Below are 21061 nucleotides of genomic sequence, written 5' to 3'. Positions count from 1 at the left end.
AATTTTCATTTTGGGGTTAACTATCCCTTCACTCTAAAAAATGCTGGATTAAAAACAACCCAAGTTGGGTTAAAAATGGAAAAACCCAGAAATTGGGTTGTTTGAACCCAGTAAATAGACCCATTAAAACAACCCACTTTCTGGGTTTGTCCATTTTCAAGCTAACCTGGGTTATATTTAACACAGCATTTGTGTTTAAAGGTGTTGAAAGGTTCAGCTTCACAAGTGATTGATCTTTAATGGTATCAAAATCCTGCACTTTGAAACCCATTTTCAAAAGGTTGCATTTTTAGCCTCCAAAAACACAGTTGTCCTGTAAATGAATGGCCAAATTTTCACATGGCTCCATACAAGACTATTTTAACACCTCAAAACACCGTTACCATAGTGCGTGATTTGTAAACTAATTGGTTAGGGGTGCAAGGAAAAGCTTGATTTTTTTATTTTCTTTAACATTACTGGTTGGGCTTAGGTTTAATGAGGGGGGTAAACATTTTTCATGAGCATGGGTTGATTTTATAAATAAAGAACTTTTTTAAAGGGCATTAAATAGGCTTAAGGGCATAGTCTCCCCAAAAGTCCAGCAGACAGTATCACTCCATTATTTAAAGCATACATTTATGTTAAAATTTCAGGAATTGAAAACAAAGAAACTGAATAGAAATGTACTTATTTCATTTATCATAATATTTATTTTATTTGTAGAAAATGTGACAATGTTTGTTGTTACTGTATTTCATCTGAATGCAGTACTGTGAATAGGGGAATATGTGTACCGAATCCCGGTATTAAATCATTCCCGGTGCTAAATTATGAAAGGTCGCAGTATCGATAAGTTCTAAGTATCAGTTCTACTGTCGGTACTGGAGAGATGAAGAAAATACACTTACTATATACAGGGAGTGCAGAATTATTAGACAAGTTGTATTTTTGAGGATTAATTTTATTATTGAACAACAACCATGTTCTCAATGAACACAAAAAAAACAATCAATGCTGAATATTTTTGGAAGTTTTAGTTTTTAGTTTTAGCTATTTTAGGGGAATATCTGTGTGTGCAGGTGACTATTACTGTGCATAATTATTAGGCAACTTAACAAAAAACAAATTTATACCCATTTCAATTATTTATTTTTACCAGTGAAACCAATATAAAATCTCAACATTCACAAATATACATTTCTGACATTCAAAAACCAAACAAAAACAAATCAGTGACCAATATAGCCACCTTTCTTTGCAAGGACACTCAAAAGCCTGCCATCCATGGATTCTGTCAGTGTTTTGATCTGTTCACCATCAACATTGCGTGCAGCAGCAACCACAGCCTCCCAGACACTGTTCAGAGAGGTGTACCGTTTTCCCTCCTTGTAAATCGCACATTTGATGATGGACCACAGGTTCTCAATGGGGTTCAGATCAGGTGAACAAGGAGGCCATATCATTAGATTTTCTTCTTTTATACCCTTTCTTGCCAGCCACGCTGTGGAGTACTTGGACGCGTGTGATGGAGCATTGTCCAGCATGAAAATCATGTTTTTCTTGAAGGATGCAGACTTCTTCCTGTACCACTGCTTGAAGAAGGTGTCTTCCAGAAACTGGCAGTAGGACTGGGAGTTGAGCTTGACTCCATCCTCAACCCGAAAAGGCCCCACAAGCTCATCTTTGATGATACCAGCCCAAACCAGTACTCCACCTCCACCGGACTGGAGCTCTCTGCCCTTTACCAATCCAGCCACGGGCCCATCCATCTGGCCCATCAAGACTCACTCTCATTTCATCAGTCCATAAAACCTTAGAAAAATCAGTCTTGAGATATTTCTTGGCCCAGACTTGACGTTTCAGCTTGTGTGTCTTGTTCAGTGGTGGTCGACTTTCTGCCTTTCTTACCTTGGCCATGTCTCTGAGTATTGCACACCTTGCGCTTTTGGGCACTCCAGTGATGTTGCAGCTCTGAAATATGGCCAAACTGGTGGCAAGTGGCATCTTGGCAGCTGCCCGCTTGACTTTTCTCAGTTCACGGGCAGTTATTTTGCGCCTTGGTTTTTCCACACGCTTCTTGCGATCCTGTTGACTATTTTGAATGAAACGCTTGATTGTTCGATGATCACGCTTCAGAAGATTGGCTATTTTAAGACTGCTGCATCCCTCTGCAATATATCTCACTATTTTTGACTTTTCTGAGCCTGTCGAGTCCTTCTTTTGACCCATTTTGCCAAAGGAAAGGAAGTTGCGTAATAATTATGCACACCTGATCATATTGTCATTAGACCACACCCCTTCTCATTACAGAGATGCACATCACCCAATATGCTTAATTGGTAGTAGGCTTTCCAGCCTATACAGCTTGGAGTAAGACAACATGCATAACGAGGATGATGTGGTCAAAATACTCATTTGCCTAATAATTCTGCACTCCCTGTATAATTGCTTTATAGACGTTATATTGTGCATTCTTTATTGCCAGCCGTTTCTATAAGCAATAATATTAAACCATGTGTTAGATTGTTGCTAGTCGCAAACCAGGAGAGAGAGAGAGAGAGAGAGAGAGAGAGAGAGAGAGAGAGAGGGAGAGAGAGAGAGAGAGAGAGAGAGAGAGAGAGAGAGAGAGAGAGAGAGAGAGAGAGAGAGAGAGAGAGAGAGTCTGATAGAAAGTACAGTACTTTCCAGAAAAAAGTCACCAGATGAAAACTGCATTGTTATGAGAAAAAAACACTGATCAAGTTGCATTGTATAATTACATTCACATTTAAAAAAAACTAAAAAAAAAAAATGTTTATGACACTTTTAACATGTATTTTTTGCTTTTTTTTTAAACATACAAATTGAATGGTATACATAACAATAATGAAAAATATAAGTATAAAATAAACATTATTACATTATGTTAACTATTTAGTGTCATTCATTATAAACAACATTTATTACAAAAATATTAGCAGCATGTTGGAAATAAACTATATGAATAAAATTGATATGCCTTACTTTGCCTATATAACAAGCACAAACTGTTCAAGTTGAATGAGAGGAAAGATAAAAGCTGAATCCCATAAGATAAAACAATTCTCTACAAATGCACTGACTACTCATTTCTAATATACATCATTTATTTAATTTGAAAAGCAAATAAAAACAGTTGATGTAAAATATGTCTGATCTACAGTGTTTTTCTGCTTAACCACGCTTGAAAATGCGAATATATGTATTCAAATTGAACAAAAGAAAGGAAAAAAACATGTTCATACATACATACATAGGAATCCTCTGAGGGAGGGTGAGATGTGAGTGATGATTTGGGAAGAGAAACTAAAGTGGAATAACTTAGTTTGTCTACTAAAGAAATTACATAGTTTATATTTTTCTCAGTTAGTTCACAAACTAATTTTAAATGTTAAAATGCCCATTCTACAAAAATAACTTGATTTCAGCTCTTAGGTTTTTTTCTTTCTGTTCCTAATTATATACAATTGGTAATTTGCTGTTTAGAAGAACATCTAAGAGTTATATAACCCCAGTTCATTAGTAAATCATCAGTAAAAGATTAGGCACTCAAATTGCTCATCTCTATTGAGCAACACTTTTAACTTACAGAAATATTGAAACATTCATGAAAGGACAAGTTGCTATTTCATTTTAAAGAGGGAAGATGAAGAGAAATTCTTACCTCTAGAAATAGACTTCATTTGAAATCTTTGTACAGGAGAACCGTACATTCTTTAAATTCTCCCCAGCTGATGACAACAGAAATTAACTTTATGTTTGGTTGACTGCATTATTGTTTGGTGAAGAAACAGGCTGTGATGTCAAGTTAGCAATGCTAGATCTGATATATTCTGTTTGTGTGCACTTTGGTTGCTTGATGTTATATAAGTCCCTTTCAGGTGTTTAAAAATGCAACTGGTATTACAGAAAATATATTAAGTGGTTTTAGCTATTCATTAGCAGATTTTCTTAGTAACTGTAGACCATGTACAGAAGTGTGTGTTGTGATGCACTATTCATCAAAGCATTGATTATTTAAGTGTAAGGGTCACTTAATGTGTCAAAAAGAACACGAATGACAGTTAAACACTCCCCAGATTAATGCGTGTCTATCTCAAGCTGAAGAGCTCTTCATCTGACATTTTATCTGGCTGAAAATCCAGTTTTGCTGGCAGGATTGATCTGATATTTACACAAAAATATTACTGTTCATAGTCACCGAACAATCACGCTGTCAAAGTGGTGGCAAATGAATGTCCATGTATAAACCCCAATAATGAAGACGCTCACTTCTTTTTCTTAGTTGTATTTCCTCCCTCGCCCATTATTTTCACACGAATCTCACTTCCAAGCCACCTTTCTCCTTTGCCTCCCTCCCTCCTGTCACACTTTCCCTCCTGTCCTCTGTTGCCTGGAATCCATTTGTAGTGTTTGAATACTTTGTGGGTTTTTTTGTGTCAAGTAAAATATCCTCCCGTTCTCAACCTTATCATCATTCAGAACCGCCTCCTGTCTTCCGGGCCACCTGTCAGCCTTAGAACCTGCAGCGCGTTATTTGACAAGGTAAAACTTCACCTTTATACTGTACGGCACTAAGGAAGCAGCATCATTTGGCAAAGCTAATGCCTCTACTGTGCAGCCATGAACTTACAACTTCACAGATGCAGACACACAACATTTGGGCATATGATGCATAAACACATTACTGTACATAAGCTAGCAGTGAGCCAACAGCCCAAATTTGTGCTTTTCCACAAGCTAGTTTTTATAGTCTGCACTTTACAGAAAGTTTGCAATGCTGCACACTTCAAACTAATTTCTAGATCTAACTATAAACTCTTCACAGAGTATGTAAAAGGCTTGCCTGAGCTAATCTCAGTGATATCACTATGACACAAAGTTTTATTTCTCATCTAAAATGAAACTGCTATGAAAAATATATTGAAAATGTAGGTATGCACAACAAAACTAGTCCATATTACACCAACAAATTAATGTGACCCCATTAAATGGTTTGATGAATGCATTTGTTTTCCCTGTATTCAGGAAATCCTGTATTTATTGAAATTCTATGTAATGTATTGAGAGAAAATCACAAGATTTTCTATCTAGGCCAGAGGGTTACTGTCAAGGCATGACTGCTACTTGCTATTGCTTGGCAAACAGGAGATTTTTGATTTCATATGTAGTTCCCCAGCAAGCAATAGCCATTAGTCATTTCACCGACCGTCTTGGTTAACTATAGGCCTGATCTAGTCCAGCTAGGAGTAACCCACTTCTAGCCTAAATAACCTTGAATTTGGTTACATGCCGTTTTTGCCCAACTAATTTGCGGGATTTATGATATTCCGTCTTTTAAGCAAAACTATCAGTGATTTACAAGGTGCTGGGTTTCATTTCTTTGGTTAGACGTCTATTTAATTTTCACTGACAGCCCAAATTTTGCCTTGTTTTAGCCTAGACGTCAGGCTGTGTTTGGACGGCTATTAGACATAATTTTAATGCAAAATTGCTTGCTGGGTCATTTTTAAAATAGTTTTGCCAACTCTTATTCTCCCATTTTTTGGGAATTCTACCATTTTTATTTCTTGAGGTTTTAAAGAAGAAGAAATTACCTTAATGTCAATTTTGTATCATTCTTATGAAATTTGATATATTTAATTTCTCAGATTTTAAATCTTAAATTTGCTTGCTAGCTATAAAAAAATGCTGCTTGCCTCATTAAATACTCCCTAAACTGCAGTTGACCATAAAAACATACAACAACAGCATCACATGCATGCAAGTGTGTGTATGTGTGTCTTTTATCTTTCGCCATCCATCTCATACCAACAGGTGCTGGACGCGTCTGGAATCTCTTTCTTATATTTCAGGTTTAGAATTTTTTATTTTTTTTGCCGCCCGAATTCCAGTTTCTAGTTGGCAGAGACAAATATGAAAATACATTTGATGCTTAATCCCGTGAGTGTGACCTTTACACAGATAAGGCTGCTGTCTTTTGCATTGATAATTCCATGAAGAAACTTTAACATTTATTGCACAAAATGTTTTAGATTTGTTTAAATGTTCTTCTTGCTATAAGGTTCTTTTAAGAACTGTTCACTGAAAGGTTCTTTAGGGAACCCAGAATGGTTCTTCTATTGCATTGCTACAAAGACCTGCTTTGGCAACCTTTTTTTAAGAGTGTAGTTTCTCAGGCCAAAGCTTCTTTTAGCAGTACAAATTTCAAGTCCTTTCATAATTTTGAATCATCACACGAAGCTGGTTTTTGAAGACGTTGATCCCAAACCTCACTTGTGTTGTCGATATGTGTGTTTGTACTAAATGGGTAAGTTTGATGATAGTAATGATAGTAAATCTCATATCATATCATAATTCCATTATGATTATGTCTTTAATAATTTTGGTGCTCTTAGTCTCAGTTGACTTTGTAAAGTGTCTATGGTGGACTTATGAACTACTTTAACTGTGCAATCCTATTCCAGATATACATACCAATAAGACATAGCACAACATAGCAATACAGTAATATGATATAGTAAAACAATATAATAAGTCATTTGTAACACGCTATAATTTTAAGATGACATCGTTACATGTTACTACATTACTATAATAATGCATGCATAAGTAAATGATGCATAATTTCAAGTAACTAACTCTAAAAAGAAACACTACCCATAACTCTATTGTAAGTACATGTAGTTAATTACTTATTTGTACTTATTTGAGTTAGTGCAATGAAACAAAGTCACCTTAAAATAAAGAAATAAAGTTTAACCTAGTCCTTTTAGCAAAGTCTTGCCAGCAAATTAAAACACGCATTAGCAAACTAGCATGCAGATTAGCATACATATACACTGCAACATATAGCATGTGTGCTGTGCATAGTATAGGCCTACGCATTAAAAAGACATAGATGAAGTATACAATTAAACATACTGCGCTGGGTTCTGTATTAAAAATTCAATTTTCTGGTTTAAATGTGTGATGAATGAACCAGTAGTAGTTACAGCAGTTTTGATCTTTTGATAAATTATTAACTATAACTGGACAAATTGACTGGCAGTGTCATGTGGCAACTATGTAAAATACTACTGATCGAAAACAGCCATTAACTGGAAGGGCCTCAGTTCACTCTGGCCTCAGGTCTGCTGTGTTTAAGATGTCGCCCTCTAGAGGTTGAAATGACTGAAACCAAGTGTAACAGGCCTACCCATGACAGCTTGAATTATATATGTAGAACACTATGCTCTTGTTTAAATGTGCTTGTTATGAAGGCTACAAATGAGCAGAACTGGGATACATTTGTGATATTTATTGACTGTGAATCAAGTGCTCAACTCTGTTTGTGCTCTACTCATGTGTCTTTGTGGGAGTGCAGCAAGGGGCAAAGACAACTTCTGAACCTCCTATTGCACCTCCGGTGTCTGAAGAAGAAGACGAAGAAGAGGAGGAAGAAGAGGAAGAAGAGGAGGAGGAAGATGATGATGAGGTTCCACCCATCATTGCTCCACGGCCCGAGCACACCAAATCTGTTAGTACAGCATGTTTATTTTGTAGATTAGTTATAGAATACATTATGAACAAAAAATGTGTTAAATAATGTACAAAATTCTAGAGTGAGATTTCAGACTACTAGGGTACTTTCTCAGGAGAAAAATCGGAGAAGGGGGAGACTTGGGGTGTGTTGACACTTGGCAGGTTTGGTTTAATTAAGACGAACTCTGGTGCGATTGCTCTGTTAGTGTGATTCATTTGAATAAGTGTGAACACTTCTATCCGAACCCTGGTGCGCACCACACAAGAGGACAGAGAGACACATTTTTTTATGGGATCCTAGTCCACTTTCAAACAAACTCTAGTTTTAGTTCTAGACATCTACAGGATGTAATGTCACAAGATGTGACCCTAAAAAGGACAGAGTCATTAAGGATAGCTGGTTCTTCTAATCATTGGAGCTACACTGGGACTGGGACAGGACTGTTGCTCTCCATGACCGAAGTCGGCCAACCCCGGTCTAGGAGAAACAAATAGGAAATGTCTCATATCTCCTTTCATCCCTGTCTAGTTATCTCTCCTATGTATTTCTATGCATTTAGTCTATCACTGTATTCTTTTGTAGATCTACACACGCTCTGTTATTGAGCCGGCTGCACCTCCTGCTCTTGTCAAAGAGGTCACGACCCCTCCAGAGTCACAAGTCCAGCCGGAGAACACGTCTAGTACGCTGTACCGTCACACTGACCGACAGAGGAAGAAATCCAAGATGACAGATGAGGAAATACTGGAAAAACTCAGTATGTGGGCAAGAGTGGTGATTTTAGCTGTATATGTGGTGGTAAAATATTATTTATTTAACTGTAATAAGATACTATAGCAATATTTGGTTTAAGAGCACCAGACACTTTGGTAAACCTTTATTTTTATGGTCCAATTTAGACATTTTAGTAACTGTAAGTAACTTTGCAACTACATTACAAAGTTATACATCTACTTAGAAATAATAAGAAGCAATACTATTTCAATAAACTGATATTTCATTGTTAGTTCAGTGATGTGGCATGATATGGAATGGAGACAAAATTCATCACATGAACAGAACTGTGTTGTAATATTGTTTTAGCCACAATACTTAATAAATAATTGTCAATGTGCTTTAAAGGTTCTTCTCAAATGGCAGAGTCCTAAGAATTTTTAAAAGAAGAAATCCTAAAGGAACGTGTACAGGATGTTTATGGAATTTCATCATAATTTGAAATCTCACTGGATCCTAATAGGAATTTTGGTCCCAGAGATTACTGTTCTTACTCTGCCAGCAATGCTCACAATAGACACACTCAAACAGATCTGTCTATGTCACTGACCATCATTAAAAAAATAGTTTATATTGGTAACCAAACTCATCATGCATGTCTTTTCAGCGGTTACCGGACTCCAAAAGCTGTGTGTGTATGTATTTGCTTCTGTGTGCATATAATCTTACAGGGCTCTCCTCTTTCTTCCAGGAAGCATTGTTAGTGTTGGTGATCCCAAGAAGAAATATACACGTTTTGAGAAAATAGGACAAGGGTACGTTTACTCACATCATGCACGCATACCCACCCAAACTCACACACCACACACCAACTCAAAAGACATTTGGATATGAGAAGATCAAGGTTCAACAGAGAAGAAAGACAGGAGGGATTGGATGTCAGGTTTAAGAAATCCAGAATAAAGTGAGCAAATGAAAATTTAATTCAGACATGACTACAGGCCAAAGAGAGGGAGTGTGTTTTGAGTTTATAAGCTGACCTCCTCTCAAAACAACTATTCGCTCAAAAAGAAAAGAAAAGAAAAGAAAAGAAAAGAAAAAGGCTGTTTTTTATTATTATTATTAATTTTTTTTTGACTTTTTCAGTGATTGTTTTACTATTATTTTTTACTTTAGTGTACCTGTCGAATATATATTGCTTATCCGATGCTTTTGCATCTGAACTCTTCATACACTGTAAAAAAAAACAAAAAAAACAAATTCCAATTAAAGATTTTCTAGTCACTGATCACATCTAAATTATCTCAATTAAAATTCTGTGAAATTATGCAATTTAATTCGCTGAAATTCAATTCGGACAACTGAAAAATTTAGATGTGATCAGTCACTAGAACATTTTCAATTGGAGACCTGAATTTTTTTTACAGTGTATGTCGTCTCAGGTTACGTAACTAACCATGGTTCCCTGAGAGGGAACGAGACGCTGCGTCGAAAGGCTAGGGGAACGCCTCTGCGTGATGCGTCATGAAGCACTAGTGAAATCAGTCCAATAGCGAGGAGATACGTCATAGGCGGGTGACGTCATCGACCAGGAAGCTATAAAGCATACCTGGACCAAACAGTCATTAGCTTCTGAAAAAAGCCGAACAAGTCGATCACAGGCATGCCGGGAGTATGGCATAGCGACGCAGCGTCTCGTTCCCTCTCAGGGAACCATGGTTACATACGTAACCTGAGACGTTCCCTTTATCGAGGGAACTCGAGCTGTGTCGAAACGCTAGGGGAACTCAATACCCACGCCGCCATAGTCCCAAATGTCTGTATATGTGAATTACTCAACCCAAAAACACCCGGGACCCTGGGGCCATACTCCTGGTCGAGTGGGCTCGGACCTTTAGCGGTGAAGGTTGCTAAGAGCTGACTGGGCATGCTCAAGCCCCAAACACATCACTTTTTTTTTTTTCTCTTAATAGACACACACATGAAATGGACATACAATATTCACATAGAGCGCTTGTGAAGGCACAGAAGCTAATGACTGTTTGGTCCGGGTATGCTTTATAGCTTCCTGGTCGATGACGTCACCCGCCTATGACGTATCTCCTGGCTATTGGACTGATTTCACTAGTGCTTCATGACGCATCACGCAGAGGCGTTCCCCTAGCCTTTCGACGCAGCTCAAGTTCCCTCGATTAAGGGAAACATATATTTTATATATGTATAAATATATATTATTTTTCTCAATTATTGCATAGTAAAATCGTTAAATTAAAAATACATTGATTAATATTTCTTTATTACCCTTGTGCTCCTGCATAAATTATGTCAGACCTGTACATATTCTTGTCAGTGTCTGGCAGTCCTTGTATTCTAAGCAGCAAATACTGCTCCAGGATCAGTCTGAAGCAGTTTCCATGTGGCTTTAACCTGAATGCATCTGATCCAGTTGCACCCTTGCTCTATTATTCATGCACCCTGATAGTAATCAGTGGCCTGGTGCCCTAGAAAGAGAGAACGGGTGTGTGTTCATGGATTGACATGACCAATTAATACTGTCCAAAGGAGATATACAACCTCATATATCAAGCAGAACAGCAGCTTCTGCTTACCCCTACTCTATGTACTATGTACGTATTACTCCTATATGTGTGAATTAGATAGTGGGGAATTATACTCTGATGACACTGGTAAGACTATGTCAATCTTCATGCATTTTTTTCCAGCCTAGTTTAAATATCCCATTAGACCCCCCTATGATTATGGGTCAGTCAGTGTAGAGGTCAAAGGTTAGATATTTCATATCTCTGTGAATTTGTGTTGGATTTTATTTAATCTCCACACAGCAACTGATAATACCATCACTACAATAATATTACCACAACATTGCTTTACTCACAATGAGTCAATAATCAAAATGTGCCTTGAATTTTATTTAAACGATCACTCCACCGTTTTTTAGAAATAGGGCTTATTCAACGTCTTTTCTACATTTAGATATGTGGGCAAATGCATTTTTGCCTTAGTGCATGCATTGTTTTAGTTTGGCAGGGTCGCCGCTAGCTTAGCTTAGCATAATGAATGGAATCCTATGTTGCCAGCTAGCATGTCAAAAGTGAGTAAAAGTTGAATAAGCCCTATTTCTAAAAATGTTGGAGTGTTCCTTTAAGTATTTATATGGATATTGATTGACATGTCAACTCTTATTATCATTATCACAATTTTAGCTTAAAACGTATATGAATGTATAATGAAAAATGTATATGTTAGGTTGTGACTGCTCATTTATCACTTATTTTTCTTTATTTATTGCCTTCTTAAGTTCATTTTAAATGGTCCTGTGTTGTGATGCATGCAATTGTAAAAACACAAATGTAGTCTTCCAAGCCATGTGAGGTCATTAAAGCTAAAATAGAAAAATGTTGTGTAGAAGATATAGTATATCGCACAGCAGGACATGCCAACTACCCTCCCATATACATGTATATATTTCTTGAGAGGGGATCTCTAAGGGCATTAAGAAATCCAGAGCTGCTCTCTATTGGTCGATGAATGATGTATGAGTCCATGCTAAGTCACTACAGTATAAAAAAGTTTTAACCTGCTTCTCTTCTGTGTGTTTTAAGGGCGTCTGGGACAGTGTACACAGCTATTGACATTGCCACAGGACAAGAGGTAAACCACATCATGTTTCGATCTGAAGAAAGCCTCCACATTTGCCTCCACATGGCCTCTTGCCCTTTGCTGACCCCTCTCTCTTTTACTTTGTTCAGGTGGCCATTAAACAGATGAATCTGCAACAGCAGCCAAAGAAAGAGCTCATTATTAACGAGATTCTCGTGATGAGGGAAAACAAAAACCCCAATATAGTCAACTACCTGGACAGGTACAACCTTCAACTTTAGCATATATTAACATTTAAATATGTATTTTATTATTAGTTATTATTTTAAAGACTTTTAAGCCTTTATTCATTAACAGAACATTTATGTGTATAGTTGATTTAAAGTTGATTTTTATGACTATTAAATTATTAATTTATGAGAGTGTTTACATATTATTAATACATACGTATTATCTTTTCTGCCCCAAAAAGAGAAAATTAATGAATATACCAAAATGGACTAGAGGTGAAATGTGAAATGCCAAAACCTCAAAACTTAACTTAATATTGGTTGTTTTATTCCATTGATCGCCTTCATTCTAATGTCATTCTTAACAAATGTTTTCTAAATATTTATGTATTGTTTTCTCCCTTGGTTTTAATGTTTCTGCTTGTAGTATTTACATTTGTATGTGTTTTTGGATAAAAGCATCTGCTATATGAATAATTGTAAATGCCATTAAAAGACTTTCAACTTTTTGCCCAACCTGAAATACTGAAAACTACATATAGAGATGTAATAATCCTTAAAGTCAGGAAGCGTATTACTATAATCTTACTTTTCATTCATTGGTCAGGTTGGTGCCTGACATATAAACTGCTTTCATCTTTCTGTCTCAGTTATCTAGTAGGAGATGAGTTGTGGGTGGTGATGGAGTATTTGGCAGGCGGTTCACTTACTGATGTGGTAACCGAGACCTGCATGGATGAAGGACAGATTGCTGCAGTGTGCAGAGAGGTATCAAATACACTCATACTACACCTATTTACACATCTGCAGACTCTGAATTATTGTGAAGATCTGATCTGACTCTTTAGATGTATATGTCTTCACAGTGTCTACAGGCTCTGGACTTCCTCCATTCTAATCAGGTGATTCATAGAGATATCAAGAGTGACAACATTCTGCTGGGCATGGACGGTTCAGTGAAACTGAGTAAGTTACACACAAAGCAAAACTTTTTTTTATAACTTTCTCTTTAGGGGCCAGATTTATTTACAGTTTGCGCCAGCACAAACCCTCTTTTGGCATTAACAAACTTCTGACAGGATTTACTAAAGCCGTCATTATTTGCCGTCAGTAGATCACGTGCAGAACTGTCCACTCTCATCTGCACTTTTATGGAATTGCGTTCTCAAGCAAATTTGCCCTGTTTAGTAAATCTGGCCCCAGGTGTGTTCACACTTGTAGTTTGGTTAACTTGGTTCACAAACCCTGGTCTGCTTAGTGTTCACATTAATCTAAAGGCATAGGGATATCATATGTGCATGGCCTATATATGATGGTATTCTAACCAGCTGAGAACTCGTGAAGAGCTTATAAAATGTGCAAAGGCATCAAAACAGCGACAGGAATCCCTCCGTCACACACACAAAACAATATCTGGAGCGAGGAGAAGGAGTTCTGATGCCTATACCGAACTGTGATGGGCAATATCGATGAATATCGCCTGAGCATTCTGTCCTTTTTAGGTCATTTTGGTTTGTTTACTTCTTTGGTGAATGTTACTTCATTCAAACCGCACCAGATTGTGTTTGGAAGCGGACCGAGACCCGTATTTTCGAGGATTTAGGCACCAGGGTTCAGATGGCAAGCGCTCACACTTATTTAAACGAACGACCGCACTAAAAGAGCAATCGCACAAGAGTTTTTTTTAATTGAAGCAAACATGCCAAGTGTGAACACACCCTAATTTTTTATTGCTGTTATTGTTTTAAACACAACTCACAGATTCTCCAGAAAATGTTTCCTGCTATGCATCAAGACCAATGTCTTAACTCCCACTCTCTTTCTTTCTAAAGCGGATTTCGGGTTTTGTGCTCAGATCACACCTGAGCAGAACAAGCGTAGCACTATGGTGGGCACACCCTACTGGATGGCCCCAGAGGTCGTGACCCGGAAGGCCTATGGCCCCAAAGTGGACATATGGTCCTTGGGCATCATGGCTATTGAAATGGTAGAGGGAGAACCACCATACCTGAATGAGAACCCACTCAGGGTAAGCTTTATAAAGCAGCATTATACATTTTATGGTTTAAAAAATGCCTACTAATCATAAACACAGTCAATTCTAAAACAAACTGAAGCTGATTTGTTTATCTCTGCTGAGTACAGTAGTTTACTTTGTTGAGTTTGGTCTAAGCTGTAAAGCATCTGAGCTGGTACACTAAACTAAAACATATACCCCCGGTTTCACAGACAAGGCTTAAGCCTAGTCCCAGGCTAAAAAGCATTTTTGAGCTGTTTTAACTGAAAGCAACTTACACTGACAGATCTTAAAATATGTAAGTGCCATTGTTTTGTCACAAAATGCTTACCAGTAATGTTTACTTTTTAAGGCATGTTTATAAGAGCTACATAAATGTCCATAAAAATGTCTACATAAAAGGCCTAATCCTGGCTTAATCTAAGCTCTGTCTGTGAAACCAGGCCATAAAGTGCCGCCATTATGCTATTTTAAAAGTTCATAATTTTGTATTGAAGGGATATTTCACTCAAATTTGAAAATTGTCATCATTTACTTACCCTCAAGTTGTTCCAAACTTGTAGGAATTTTTTTGTTCTGCTGAAAACAAAGGAAGATTAAATTGTCAATTGAACACAGAATACAGGCGGCCCGTCGGTTATTTTCATTTTTGATTGAACTATCCTTTTAAGGAAGTGAGACTGGAATTGCTGACAACTCGTTTTAGCAGTTCAGGATTTATTCTTACTTTTAGGAGACAATAACTTTATTTGTGATACACTTTAAAACTTTGCAGACCTTTTACATTTAAAAACATTTATATTACACACTGCATGAAAGATAATATTCAAAGAAAATAAAATAAAAACATAATAGGGGCACTGTATATATTTTAAATAAAATTGGGAGAAATAACATTAATGTGTGAACATTTGCTCTTTTTTTCTGCATTGTAACTTGGATTGGATATCCATTACATGAATGTTCTTCACTTGTGGTAGGCCCTATATTTAATTGCAACCAACGGAACTCCAGAGCTGCAAAATCCTGAACGGCTATCCTCAGTGTTTCGAGACTTCCTGAACCGCTGTCTGGAGATGGATGTAGACCGGAGAGGGTCAGCAAAAGAATTGCTGCAGGTAACAAACTATGCTTTAGACATCTGTATTAATGTAAAAGTAATACAGTTTTTACTACATTTGTGCACATTACACATTACCTCATATTTCTCCATATACTAAATGTATTAGGGTTTGCACAGACTAATAAACTAATCGACTTTAATGCTCTGCCATGATGCTTTTTAGCTTGACATCACTAGTCGCTGACCTATAGAGGATAAGCCATTTCCCGACACACTCGCTCTGTTTCCAACAGCTAAAATGACATAAATGCTTACTTAAAGAGCTCTCCACAAGACATGTTTGATTATGCCATCTGTATGCTCAACATTGATCGGGAGAATGAATATTTGAAACAGCTTAGTGTATAGGTAAGCTATTCGCCATTCTAAACTAATGCGTGATGCATTGTAACACACATTACGCAGGGATTGTGCGCCGCACAGATAATTGTTCAATGGCTCAGAAATGTATTGTCAACACTGTTCTGTGATTTATCAGTTAAATCGCTTATAAACTGAAAAGTTCTAGCATATATTTCTTGATAACTAAAACCCACAGCTTCACTATTAAGCCCCTTTCACACTGCACGTCGGACCCGCAATATTCCCGGAACATTGCCGGGTCGCCTTCTGTGTGAAAGCAACCACGTCCCGGGATTGATTACCGAATTCGACCCGGGTCGGGGACCTAGTAATATTGCGGTATTCGACCCGGGACGAGCGCTGTGTGAACAAAAGCCGAAACTAATGCCGCAACGTGTACGTAGTTATCGTGCGACTCCTAGAGTTTGTTTTTTCAATAATACAACCCTGCAGTGCCAGAAGAGCTAGTCGGTGTTTTAAACGCAGAGAGTGTTCGTATACAAAATAAACTAAAATTGAACAAGCAGAAATTATGTGCAAACTGGACACAAGTCGAGACCACAGAGCTCCTTACTATCCGCGGCTGAAGCTGAGATCGCTCGCCATTATACGTCACATCAGGATGTCACGTGTCAACTCGACCCGGGACCGTTTAAGCGTTGTGTGTGAAAGCGCACATATTACGGCATTTCGCTGGCAGTGAGAATGGACCAAATTTAGCGGCCCAGGAACAAATGCCGGGTCGCATTATCCGTGTATTTGCCGGAATCGCAGTGTGAAAGGGGCTTTAGAGAGACGCTGACAGGTAGAATTAATGCACACTATCTCTCTCTCTCTCTCTCTCTCTCTCTCTCTCTCTCTCTCTCTCTCTCTCCTCTCTCTCTCTCTCTCTCTCTCTCTCTCTCTCTCTCTCTCTCTCTCTCTAATGCATCAATAAGTAATCCTTATTGTGTTACTTGATCTGTATCTGATTCAGACCTAAAAACAAAAGGTCTGATTGATAAAAAAAACTGTTATGTAGGAGCAATAACCTTTAGGCCAGCACTGTCATTTATGCCATAGCTATCCTGTGCACAAGATAACCCACATTCGTGGCTCAGCTCGAGGTTTAGGCTTTTTTGTTCATTAATGACGTCATCAGCGACTAGTCAACGTCAACTCAACTTTCATCACATAAATGTCGACCCCTAAAACATATATAGAAATACTTGTTCCTATTGCCCCATTGTTTACAATGCAATTTCAACTGACAAGCTGAAAACACCAACATTGCCATCCAAAGTGCTAATATAACACTGGGGAATTTTAGAAGGCTTGACTCTGGTTGTTTAGTGTTGCTTTCCACTCATAGCAACAAATGCCAGCATTGAATAAATAATTTGGTACACTTATAAGTATACAGTAACAAAGCATTTATACATATGTGTTTTTTAATGCAAATCTCAGACATCCTTAAAAGGTACAAGAGATAAAATAGCTGGATTGGGATGAATCTGCTGGATGAGTGTTTTTAGTGTTTTAAATGACTAATCTAGCTGCGTCAAACAAAATGGCAAAACAGTGGCATGTGGAGGTGGTGGTGGTCGAAGAGATGCGGCTCATCTCTGGCCAACCTCAGCTCCCACTCGGATGTCCTGCCCTTTGCTGCCGGCTAAGCCGTATAATTTCACATCTGCTCTGATCAGCAAATCCTATATGGCTGCCGGTCAGATGGATACGGCTTTGCATGATATGGCGGCTTATCAAGCTGACATTTTGAAGGAGATAAATAAGGGCTCTGGTTTAGCTGATGAGGCATTTAAAGAGTGACTTGGCGCTGCTAGCTAACAATTGGACCCAAGTTTGACTGGCACTGTGCATACTAGAAATTTATTTCAAATCAACTTTAATCTTTTCCTGCCAATTTTCTGGCTATCCATGTTTTTACTGTTACATGGTAGAGCTCTATATCTTCCAGTGTCTAGTACAGAGTCTCCGGATCAAAACACAGGTGAAGAAGAAGATGAAGTACATGATAGATGATGGCATAGAAAAATGTAAAGCAATGTGATCATCAAACATTAAACAGCATATAAATTAAAACTGCCTAAAGTTACCGAATGAAATGTCGAACCCGTGAAGATGAAATGACTATGAAGCTCGTGGGGTGTTGATGAACTACATCTACTCCATCACTGCTTTGCTCAACATTCTGAATCCAATCCAGGCATAGTTTTTGATACAAATGTGATTTTCTCAGCTTTTTGTTTAAAATGTTGCTTTTTTATGAAACTTACCCACATTCAAGTGTTGATAAAGAAAGGATGCATGAAGATAGAATAAATGTTTTTAAAATGGAAAGAGTTAAAGGTATATTTCAAGTATAAAAATGAATACCTAAATAGGAACATAGTAGTATACTTAAAGTACAAAAATAATATATAAATAGTAAACTATAAGTAGGATGTTATGTTCACTTATAAAAGTATACTTGCAGTATAAAGCTACTAAACTAGTAGTTAATGTTGTAGTACTCGAGACTTATCCTGTCTTAAGACCATTTTTTGAAGGTCTTGGTCTTGTCTTGGTCTCGACCGCATTTGTACTCGGTCTTGTCTCGGTCTTAGACTTAAAGGGCTCAGGATTTTATCTCAAGACCAGTCAAGACCACAACTGCAAGGATATCAAATTGCTGGTGCATTGTGATTTGTTGTAAAACTTGTTAATGTGATTTGATGTAAAACTTCTTAAAATGCAATCAATAACTTGTTTGTAATGGGATTTCTTTTGTTACTGTGCTGCCGGGTTCAAAAGCAATGCAGCATTGTCTCAAAAATGCCCCAAATTTATATAAATGACCAAAAAATTCTGATATGTAGTTTATTTATTTATTTATATAACATAAAATATAGATAAGCAATATCACAAGAGCAAGAGAGCTGTTTTCATGAGTATAAGCGTGATTGCAAACGATGATTCATAAAAACAATCAATAAACAAGAAGTTAATATTAAATGACACATTTTAAACTGGGCTAATTTGGCAACGCTTTGTTATTAAATGAATCAGTTGCAATAAAGATTTTATGTCGAATCAATTATGTTAATGTTCTAATGTTAAATTAATTTTAACATTATTTATGAAGGTGAAATTGTACCAATTCAGATGCAACTTCTGTGCCATTCATTTTATTGTCAGTGGTTTGATTGGTAACAGCGCTATAGTGTCTTTCTATTCTATTATTAGTAATTTCTCAGACAGTAGATATGGATCTTTTAGATGAATTTAAGGAGTGCTGTACTAGTCTTGGTCTTGACTCAGTCTCACCTGGTCTTGGTCTCGACTTGATCTCGGTTTAGGTGGTCTTGACTACAACACTACTAGTAGTTTACTGAGAGTATACTACAAAGTGTGCTTTTATAAACAAAAATGTGCTGCAAGTATTAAAATAATAAACTACTAAGTTCACTTGTAGTACAGATGCAGTACAAATGAAATAAGTAGTTGTGCACTTTGAAGTTTACCACTGTTACACTTACAGTACACTCGTATACTTTTATATACTAAAAAGTGGGCCAATTTAATCTCAAGCAGTATTGAAATAAGACACAATTTTATTACTAGTACATTGAAATAGGTATGCTTGCTACAAAACGTATGCTTAAAAATATACTTGAACTTTGCTTAAGTATACTTCTTTTTCATAAGGGTTATCAATTTCTGTTTTTTCTTCCATTTGGATTGGCTCTGGCTCCGTGAAGCGAATGGATGCCGCTCTGGCCCCATCGAGGTTTTGAACTTAACTCAATGATTGGCTCATTTTGCACTGGAAAATTGGCTTAGTAGTTAGCAGTTTGTCATCGCATCGGAATTTGGTTTTCAACAATTTGCAGAGTCTTGAGCTAAGGCTAAACCCTCAGAAGGGCATGCTGCTGCTTCAGCAGATGATTTCTTTTCTCGAAGTACACTTGAAAATAAATTTGCATTGCTTTCTTAGAATTGTAACTGATTCCAAGGTTTAAAAGAAATATAAAGACAAAAATGGATAGAAAAAGTGAAGTTTCCTAAAGGTATTCTTTCTCTTTACAGCACTCATTCCTGAAGCTTGCCAAGCCCCTCTCCAGTTTGACTCCGCTGATTGTAGCTGCCAAGGAAGCCATCAAGAATAGCAGCCGCTAGGATGTTCCCCCTACCCCGCCACCCCACCCCACCCCAAACACACACACATGCACACACACACACATACACATTCATACGCACAGAGTGCAGGTACAGTGTGTTTATGTGTGATAGCACAATTACACAATATCTGAATCTGGACAAACAATAACACAAGCACATGCTTGCACATGCACTTGCCCTTGTAAGGGTGATTGACAGCATTTCAAGGCCTTTGGGATGGGATTGGCCCCTGCTGCCTGCCCTCACACACACGTTATGATGTATGGAACTGCTGCACCAGTCCATCAGTGTGTGTTGATCTCTACACATCTGGAAAGGAGACAAACTGAAAAACAACTCCTGTGTTCCTTCCCTCTGGAATGAAAGATGATGTGGATTACAGTAGACCTCTCAAAACATCCAATCTCTTATTTAATCTATACTGTACTTTCTTGGATTACAAAAAACCTTCTTTGGGTTTTACAGAGTTTTTCCTGTGCCTGAAGAAGTGTACCTCCAAATCTCGGGATCTCCTCAAGACATCTGCATGACTGTCTACCACAGATATTCACAGCAATCATTTCCTTTCTACACTGTGTGTGTGCAAAATCAGAGAGCATACGATAGTATGAATGGGAGAGAGAGACAGCTTGAGAGCAAGAGAAAGAACAAAGATTAATCTCACAAAAACACGTCCAGGTAACATTTCATCCCAAAATAAAAATAGGGGGAGGGGGGATGAAAATCTATTCTGCATAAATTAAATTATGCCTATTTTTAGGACTCTTAATACTGTGATTTTTGTATTGAAGGGTTAGTACACCCAAAAAGGAAATTGATGTCATTAATGACTTACCCTAATGTCCTTCCTCACCCGTAAGACCTCCGTTCATCTTCAGAACACAGTTTAAGATATTTTATATTTTAGTCCCAGAGCATATGCAGTCTATGCACACTATACTGTCCATGTCCAGAAAGGGAATAAAAAAAAACATAAAAGTAGTCCATATGTGACATCAGTTGGTTAATTAGAATCTCTTGAAGCATCGAAAATACATTTTGGTTCAAAAATATCAAAAACTACGACTTTATTCAGCATTGTCTTCTCTTCCGTGTTCCTCCAAAAAGATTCAAACGGTTCATGAATCAGTGAATCGATCAATGATTCGGGTCGCCATTGTCACGTGATTTCAGCAGTTCGGATTGCGCCAAACTGCTGAAATCACGTGACATTGGCGACCCGAATCATTGATCGATTCACTGATTCATTGATTTATTTGATGATGTTTTTATTCCTTTTCTGGACATGGACAGTATAGTGTGCATAGACTGCATATGCTCTGGCACTA

General features: G+C 37.5%; 1 protein-coding gene across 2 annotated transcripts in view; it reads left to right on the top strand.

The window, feature by feature from the left end:
- LOC137070515 (serine/threonine-protein kinase PAK 3) overlaps positions 1-20590 on the top strand; it is a 71035-nt gene extending 50445 nt beyond the window's left edge. Inside the window, exons 6-16 of one of the 2 annotated variants that reach the window (XM_067437729.1) lie at positions 4483-4545; positions 7367-7519; positions 8108-8282; positions 8991-9054; positions 11863-11911; positions 12010-12122; positions 12741-12858; positions 12957-13056; positions 13923-14119; positions 15088-15225; positions 19641-20590. In XM_067437729.1, coding sequence (XP_067293830.1) covers positions 4483-4545; positions 7367-7519; positions 8108-8282; positions 8991-9054; positions 11863-11911; positions 12010-12122; positions 12741-12858; positions 12957-13056; positions 13923-14119; positions 15088-15225; positions 19641-19730 — 1260 coding nt within the window. In that variant the 3' untranslated portion in view covers positions 19731-20590. The remainder of the gene's footprint in view (positions 1-4482; positions 4546-7366; positions 7520-8107; positions 8283-8990; positions 9055-11862; positions 11912-12009; positions 12123-12740; positions 12859-12956; positions 13057-13922; positions 14120-15087; positions 15226-19640) is intronic. The other variant, XM_067437730.1, reaches the window with a different exon arrangement.
- Positions 20591-21061: the final 471 nt, after the last annotated feature.

The sequence above is a fragment of the Pseudorasbora parva genome, chromosome 3 (assembly GCF_024679245.1).
Source record: "Pseudorasbora parva isolate DD20220531a chromosome 3, ASM2467924v1, whole genome shotgun sequence".
In the NCBI taxonomy this organism is placed as follows: Eukaryota; Metazoa; Chordata; class Actinopteri; order Cypriniformes; family Gobionidae; genus Pseudorasbora; species Pseudorasbora parva.
The sequence above is the reverse complement of the archived record's forward strand: the minus strand, read 5'-3'. Positions and strand labels throughout refer to the sequence as shown.